At 33.9% G+C, this 8,973-nt stretch overlaps 2 protein-coding genes across 2 annotated transcripts; one reads left to right on the top strand and one right to left on the bottom strand.

Moving 5' to 3' along the window:
- Positions 1-2,678: 2,678 nt before the first annotated feature.
- On the top strand, positions 2,679-3,524 carry LOC25491276 (SCF E3 ubiquitin ligase complex F-box protein grrA). Its single transcript, XM_024782536.1, has one exon. The coding sequence runs from the start codon at positions 2,679-2,681 to the stop codon at positions 3,522-3,524; it is 846 nt and encodes a 281-aa protein (XP_024638304.1).
- A 1,358-nt stretch (positions 3,525-4,882) lies between these two features.
- Positions 4,883-8,084, bottom strand: LOC25491275 (methyl-CpG-binding domain-containing protein 7). The gene is made up of 7 exons (XM_039833013.1): positions 7,904-8,084; positions 6,979-7,101; positions 6,478-6,552; positions 6,180-6,302; positions 5,873-6,001; positions 5,301-5,517; positions 4,883-5,197 (listed from the first exon to the last, which is right to left on the bottom strand). Exons 1-6 carry the CDS (start codon positions 8,039-8,041, stop codon positions 5,302-5,304), a joined length of 804 nt encoding a protein of 267 aa, XP_039688947.1. The 5' UTR covers positions 8,042-8,084; the 3' UTR covers positions 4,883-5,197; position 5,301.
- Between the last annotated feature and the right edge of the window lie 889 nt (positions 8,085-8,973).

Genomic DNA, 8,973 nt, shown 5'->3' with positions numbered 1-8,973 from the left:
ACAACACCTCACTAATGTTTAGATCTAAGACTATTACTTTTCCCACCCTATGTCTTTCCTCGCGCGCTCTATTTTTTTTCCAATTTTACCCCCTGGTCCGGATTTCGTTTTCCAGATTGCATTGTTAGAATTTTGCAGATGTTTCCAGATTTGAAAATCTGGAATAATGTTTTACCAGAACTTTTGCAATTTTAATCTTCAAAAATCGTAAAATAAAATGCAAATAAAATAAAAAAACAAAAATAAAAAGACACAAACATAAAAACAACTCATTTTATTAATATATGAACAATACATTACAATAATTTTCAAGCTTTTTAAGCTTATTACATAAGATCCTAAATCTATTTCTAATCTCCTATGAGCCTAATTCTAATCTACTAAGAGCCTAAATACTGGTATGTGATGGGACATACCAGTAGTTTGCCTATTGGAGGAAAACCGGAGGAGGGGGAAGAGCAGGGCGGGAAGAAGAGAACAATGCCCCTGAGGGAGGTAGGGGTGCTCAAACTTACGCCCATGCAGGACAAGCTAAGAACCATACTGACCCACATGACCCCCAGATGAACATCACTTCTTTGCAGCGCGGATCCATCATCATTGACCGTTCATACAAACCCTGAAAGTTTTCAACGAGACCCTTATCTATGAAAGGCCAACGAAGGAAAACCATGGTTGTAGAAGGAAGAAGAGGAGGAGAGGCTGGGAGAGAATGGTTAGAGAAATGGTGGGGTTTGGAATGCTATTTATAGGGAGGGGTGGGTCAAAAACGGTTGGGAGGCCATAAATGCAGTCAAAAAACGCGTTTTACTACGTTTTTTTTACTTGACCACCGACAAAAATGTGTGATGCAGACCACCGGCCATGTCTGATGCATTCCGGAATATAAAATCCGGAAAGCACACCTGTTTTCCGGAATATATTTTCCGGATTAATGCGATAATGGTGGTGAACGAGGGAAAAATTGGCACTTCATGTAGGGCTAAGGACATTCCGGAATGTAAAATCCGGAAAGATTCAGAGTCATTAATGTGGATTTGGACGGTTACAACCACTAACACGTTTTATTGACTGTATTAATGACCTAGGACTTGTTTTAGGCTATAAATAGGCTTTCATCTTCAACAAATACCTTCATTCTTCACTTCACCTCTTTTCTTCCATTTTCTTCAAATGTTTTTTAGTTTTTTAGGGGTGTCGATAGTGTCATGGTCATTGCTGACCGTTCATAGGAACCCTGCAGTTGCAATGCATTGGCTTGTGTAGGGTTCATATAACGGTCAACAGAGACCCTTGACATCAAAGAAATACACAGAAAGTTACATAACATCTGATCCGAATTTCTGTTTCCAGAAATCACTAACAATCTGGTCCGGATTTAATCCGGACCAGGGATATTTTAGTAAATTTTGTAGGGCGTGCGAGGAGGCAGCAGGTTGGAAAAAGTAATAATCTAGATCTAATGATCGTTGAAGGATGTTAGTTACTAGATGTTGGGCCGTTACAACTTACGAGTTGGATATGATTCAATGATGATGATGATGAGTTATGGTGGATTGACCTTTGCTTAGTGGACATTGAGTTGATGAAAAATTTGGATCTTAAGTTAGTCCAGAACAGTACTCTCTCTTACATTTACTCATTTACCTCCATGTTATATTTTATTGGTTACGAAGCTAAAGAGACAAGAGAGGGAAGCTAAAGAGACAAGAGAGGGAAAAAAAACAAGAAAAATAAAACTACACTCCACATAACCACGTTCCATATAGTATGTGTGTCGAGAAAGTTCGAGAGACAAGGGCAGATGACATGTGTGTAGCCTATGACAGAGGAAGCACCTAGCTTAGCAAGAAAATCAGCTCAACTATTTCCATCTCACGGAGTATGGACAATGCGGACATTTCAATCTTGATGAGGGCCGGTCCAATAAAATTGGAGGCTCGGCTCTAATATTAAAATGGTCCCTAATAAAAGTAATTAATGATAATTTAAACAATTGCAAATTAACAATAAGTATTATTTTGATTTTAATTTGTTTTGTTGAATTTTTGTTGTTGATAGATGTGTGGGTTTGGCCTAACTTGTTCATTTACTCTTTACTTTTGTAAAATAATAAGTGTTTGATTTAGACCTACATAACAAGAGAAAATATTATCTTACATTCCAACAATTATACTCATATCCCTATAAATAATTGAGGCATGACAAGGAACGGCCCTGATCTTGATTAAGAAGATCTTTGACATTTTAGATAAAAGTAGCAAATTTGTGGAATATTGAAGTTTGAACATGGAGGATGTCAACACACTAAACAGAGTTTGTAGTGCAAATCACCTCATGGTAGTTCAGCTGCTTAGCCAATAAAAGTTTTTGATAGCATGAAGCTTTGCTTGAAGAATTTCAAAGGATTTTGAGACGAGCCGAGAGAACCCTAATATCTTTTTTTTTGGTTACAAGAGAGAACCCTAATATCTAGTTACCGGAAGTGTGGACAAATCATAAAAAAAAATGATTTTTAATTTTTTTTAAAGAAAAAAAAACAATTTGATTTGATTTCTATTTGATAGAGCCAAGATTTTTTTTTAAAAAAAAAATAGCTTAAGATTTAATTTATCAGTATATACAACAAATTGATTTTCAACTTGTTTAAGAACTTCAAGCATCTTGAAGAGGTCATCATGCTCGACTGTTATGGAATAACCGATGCTGACATTGTTGCTTCTGCTCTCCGTGAGAGACCAACATTGAGGTCTTTATCCTTTTCACCTATTTTTCATTCGCAAGAATATGGAATTTTGATTACTAATCATTTCATTCACTCATTGGTGAGTTTGAAGGGTTTGACTTGTCTTGAATTGTCCTATTGGCGTATCTCGGATCAGTTGCTCTCCTCTATTGCAAAGGAAAATCCTCCTTTGAGGAGGCTTGACCTCGCATATTTCACTGGCTATAGTTATATTGGAGTAGTTAGTTTGTTATCCAAGTGTCAACGTATCCAACATTTGGTTCTTAAAAGAGCCGATTTTTTGAAAGATCGCCATGTTGCCTTGTTGACTTCGTTTCTTGGTGATTTGGTTTCTATAAACCTTAGTGAATGTAGTATGCTCACAGAATCAGCCTTGTTTGCACTCAATGAGAAGTGTCCTTTACTTAATGAGATCGTAATGGCATGCGCAAATATTGCATATGAAAGAGTAGGGAATTGTGTTGTAAACCCTCAAATCAAGTGTCTACGTTTGGCTAACAATTATGTGTTACAAGATACAAAGATCATAATGTTTGCTTCCAATTTTCCCAATTTGCAACTGCTTGATTTGAGCAGTTGCATTAACATATCTGAAGAAGGTATTTGTCAAGTTTTAAGGAGATTTTCTAAAATTAGACATTTGAACTTAGCCCAGTGTTCAATAATGAAGCTGCGAGGAATGAACTTTGAAGTTCTTAAACTGGAGGTGTTGAACTTGTCATATACAAGGGTTGACGATGAAGCACTCTATAAAATTTGTATCGTTGTCATGAAGTGAATGCTAAGGTTGTTGTCTCGATGGTACTTTTAAGGCCATCCTTGAGAAAGATAGCAGCTCCACCTGATTTTCCTTTGAGTGACGAAAATAGGAAATTCTTCTCGAGTCATGGATGCCTTCTTGAATGAACCCTGAAATGTAAGATGCTTTTTTGTTGAGATTTACTTCTGAAAGAAATTACTTATTGTTTATAAGTCTGTGCATAATAATTGCGTAAGTTAATATTTTTGAGATTTAACTTGTATAATGCAAATAAATTTTAATTAGTTTTGCCCTGAATTGGATAAAATTCTTGTGTTATACTTACTAAATTCTTGCTGTAAGACATTATTCTCCATAGTTGCATTACTAAATAATCAGTTGAAGATTGAAATGCAACTTTGGTAAATTACAACTTTACAAGACATTGGATGAGATGGTGAGGTGAGGCTAGTCATATTCCTGCAGTCTCAGAATGGAAGCCTGATTTCTTCTTCTGCTGGAGGGTGTGATTTGGTTCTCTTAAATTTTCTGAAGCCTTTTTCGTTTCTTTACTTAAAATAACGTTTTCAATAGTAAAATAGTAGTAGTCTTTGTTGAAGTAAGGTGTTTTGTTATGTGAAAGTTGTTAACTTGTTATGCAAGATACCTATTGAATACTTTCTTGACTTCAATTATATATGAAGGTAGCTTAAGAGTACAAAATAAAAATAAACAAGATTTAGTTTTCATTGAATTGGCACACGATATATTGTTTACTAACAAAGATTTTTAGTTAAAATTGAAGGAATGTAAGATTGTGGGTTTGATAACATTTTAGAGGGATTCTGATTGGGACGGGACTTTAGAGCTTTAAAACATGTCTAAAATTCCTTAACTTCCATATACCATGGTTTGTTAAAAAACGGCAATATTAATGAATCATTGAAATTCAAACAAAATATATATCTAGTTATGTGTAAGGTTCTAAGTCAAATTTTGGACCAGAACCTCATAATTACAATAATAACTTCACTCCACAAGTGAGAGTAGAACAAATTAATATATAACCACAAGGAAAGTGTAGATAATGTATAATAAATATTTCTTGTTGTATTGATGATTTCCACTTGCATTGGAGATTTCCACAAGAAAAGTACAGTTCGGTTTTGGAAAAGATGATAATTCCTATTCGATTTGAAACCACAGAACCTACATTCAACCTTCATATCAATTCGGTTCAGAGCAAACGGTTAACGGTTCAGTTCAGTTTTATAAAACTGTTGCAACATTTCAATTTGATTTTCCTCATGAAACGAACCATAAACAGTCCTAGTTTCGGATTTTAAGCATGACGACACTGATGACAGCTTGACACATAGTCATATTAACACCAACCACACAATAAAAGACACTACATGATATTTTGTTTATCTCTCTGTACAAAAGTTTTTCCAACAATGCTAAATCAGCACTGGTCTCTGAAATTTGTCTATGAATTGAAACTTCAATCCTTCACCAGTTTTCCTATCCCTTATAAGATTCTTGAAGGTTTGTGCAACCAAAAAACAATGTATTGTTTCTAGAACAAGCGTGACACAAAATATACTACTATAACTAGTGAAATAAACCGAACTTTACATATATGCTACGACCTAAGTTACATAGTAACAGGACATAGTCAACAATATGTCATGTCTTCTCCATGTTAAATCCTGCAAAGATGGATGAAATCAAGTAACAAGTGATATCAGTGTTTCTGAAAGCATCAAATTAGTGAATTTACATTCAAACATATTTAATGTGGTTTAAGATTACCTCAACTATAAACTCCACTAGTAGCTCCTTCGAATTCATTGATGGATATCGAAAATGCTTCGGACCATTTCCTCTTTTCAGATGCTGGTACAATATAATCATCTAGGAAAGGGTTCCAGAAGCCCTCGGGACTAGACAAAACCCAGCTTACTTTTGTTGGTGGTTTTGTTAAGTTATGGATGGAACCTCTATCGTCTTCCCCCGTTTTGATTTTCTTCTGAGAATCATTTTTTTCGTAACATGTTATACTTGGAGCACTATGCTTTCCAGAGCCACATTAAAAAACTAACTAAAAAGGAAGCACAAACTAGCTAGTGGCAATCCATACTAAAAGAGTTTAAAGACTATGCACTAAAAGTGTAAAACATTTTTACACAATCATCTAATCAGATCTTACCGCATACATATTTGTTGTGATGTTTTATGAACTACCATAACAATGTCATCATTATTGAAATCTGATTGGATGACCAATTAAAAAAGTTTACTCTGTCAAGTACATAGTCTTTAAACTCCAAAATTAGTTGTTAGATTAAAAGTAAATTTTGATATTTAGTTTTTCCTTTAGGCACCTTGGGTGTTATTCTACATGCATTTTCTCCTATTAAAGGTCCCTCAAAATCTCTCGCAGAAGGAAACTTCCGTGGCTCGAAAACACTCGCGGAAACAAAATTTTGTGCAGTCACGGACTTGATGGAAGTCTGCAAAAAATATAGTACATATCAAGCCATTGAAGAACTTCATGTCACATCCGAACGGGAGTGCGTGAGAGTTTTGGATCAAGAGAAGTAAATAGTCACTTAAATTTGCCAAACGAAACTACACAAAAGAGAGCATACTAATACTAGAAACTGATGTGAACATGAAATTAGAACTCACGGTGTCTTTGTTTTCTGATATCACTCTGTCAGTAGGAAGATAGTCTCTTGTTTCTTTGTTGAGATATCTTTTCACAGATACCAATGAACGGAACTTCTGTCCTGTGTGTGGCTCTATGTAACACTAGAAGAAAATAAATAAGATTCAAAATTAATTGATAGAATGGTCTCAAAACACATTCAACTCAGCAATCCTACACAATTGTCGCATTGTCTGTGCCCAACAAACACAAACTATATATATGTGCATGATATGATTGGATGATACTAAGCGGTGCAAAGGGGAGAAAGAAGGTTACCCTATCGACATGGTCAGGATTAGATGGACGAGGCCGATGCTCAACCAACCAACCTTCAGGAAGCTTGAATGACAGCTAGACCACAAAATAATGCATCAGATACGTAACAAACAGAATACATCAATACTTCCAAAGATCAGATACATAACACATTGTCCTCTTCATTCATTTCCCAAATCAAGCATGATTATCAAGCAAAACAGGATACACCGATACTTCCAAAGATCAATCAGCATAAAAAACATAAAATAGTATTAAATGAATTTCTTAATTGCTTCAATTTCATACATTCTATATCAGAAAACATTTTCATTTGTGATGAAACAAAACGCAATTAGAACTCATATAAATTATATTTCCATTTGCAATTCTCTTAATTACCATCATATAGATTAAAGCAACAAAAAAAAAAAAAACTATCATGCATAACAATCAATATATAGTAGCTGAAGGAACATAGTTAGTAGCTTAAACTGATCTAAACATGAAATTAGAACTCACAGTGTTTTTGTTTTCTGATATCATTCTGTCAGTAGGAAGGTAGTCTCTTGTTTCTGCATTTAGATATCTCTGGACAGATGCCAAAGAACGGAACTTATGTCCAGTGCGCGGCTCTAAGTAATACTGAAAATAATAAGATTTACAAAATAAATTAAATCAAATCCATACAGGAGAGGAAGATTTTCCAAATGGTTTTAGAAATTACTTGTGGAGTTTCAACCAATGAGATGAGAACAGTATAAAGATGTATGTTATAATATCAATCAAAAGCAGCACTGACCTTTGAATAGAAATACTTATATCAATCAAATCTTTGTGTTCTGAATTAGCTCATAACACAAACATTTCTTCTATTCTTGAGAATGAAACAAACACAGATCGCCATTTTAAACGCATATCGGAAATATCTTATCCAAACTTCAATTTACTTCTTCATATTTTCATACCTTCACAAAATTGTTCATATACTTTCAAATACTTAATTTTCATTTTTCGTCACACTAACTATGCATATCCTTTTTATCTCTAATAAATTTTTATTTAATTCATACACACTGTTAATCAATCATCATACGCAATTTGGTACACTAAAACTCCCGCAGGATCCGGGAAGGGTCCCATCTTAAACCTATGACATTTCAATCATGTGTCCGTTGCGTCAAAGCTCCCCCACATAAAAATTAAAAGAGGAACAAATTAAACTGTATTTTTTTTGTCAAGTAGTCTAGTTGCCACAAAAATTCTTAATTGTCATACACCGTTAGTGTAAAATGTTTTACACTGTCATCAAATGACATGCATGATTTTAGAAATAACAATTATGAATAAATCTATTGACGGTGTAATATTTGTTAATACTATGAAGTGCAAAGAAGCATGCATGCAAGAAACATTAAATGAACTGGAATAGAAAAGAAGGGGTTACCTTGTCAATGTGGTTGGGGTTAGAGACACGGGGTCGTTGTTCAACCAACCAACCATCGGGAACCTTAGACGGTGAGATTATGTTCATCAGATTGAGATGTTTCATTTCAGAATCCATGCTTACTCTCCTTAAAGACATGATGATGATATATATATGTTGTTGCTGTTGTTACTTGAGACTCACTCACTTCACAGTCACAACAAATTAACAAGTGTCACATTATTCTTAGAAAATGTATTCGGTTTCGGTGGTCCATATTCATTAATTATACAGTTATGTATTAACAATAATTTAATCTTATAGGCTTAGATGTAAGCTTAAAAGAAAAATTGTATTAGTTCTATCCTTTTACTCATAGATGTTGATGATAAAATCAAAATTTAAGCCTTATCCAAATTATTATGAAAACCAATTTCACAATATCTCTAAAAAAAATAAAGAAATTAACCCATAAATATAGTGTCACAAATCGGTATGAATCGACTTTGAGTTATATATGATCTAATTAAAAATAAAAAATCCTGCACTTCGGTTAGGATGAAACTTTCAAAAATTTGATTTGATCCAATTTAATGTAGTTTTATTTAGATCGGTTTTTTATATCCAAAATATAGTTTTAATTTTTATTATTAATATCAATATTACAAAAAACATAATAAAATAATAGGTTTGATAGAAAATTTAAAATAACATATGTTAAAAATTAATATTATAAAGAATAAAAATGATCGATTATGCTTGAAACATATGTTTTTTTTTTTTTTTAAATGCTTACTTACCTTCTGTTTCGTCCTAGAACAATGTTACCATGAGGAAGATGATAATACTCACATTGATACGACAGGTTGATGAAGAAGATGCTTTGTTGTGGAAGATCTCATCATAATTCATGGAAGAAACCCCGTTGTCGGTGAAATGGAAGGGGATCATACATGCACATGCGCTCTGACGCCCAAGTCAGGTGAGAAATAAGGAGGTTGAGAAGTTTATGGAATAGAATGAAGTTACTTCAAATTGTAGTGAAATCGTGTTTCTATAGACATAAGGGAGTGTAATGCGACTGAAGCTTT

This window comes from Medicago truncatula, chromosome 4, assembly GCF_003473485.1.
Source record: "Medicago truncatula cultivar Jemalong A17 chromosome 4, MtrunA17r5.0-ANR, whole genome shotgun sequence".
In the NCBI taxonomy this organism is placed as follows: Eukaryota; Viridiplantae; Streptophyta; class Magnoliopsida; order Fabales; family Fabaceae; genus Medicago; species Medicago truncatula.
Note: the sequence above shows the minus strand (reverse complement) of the source record. Positions and strands in the feature narration are given on the sequence as shown.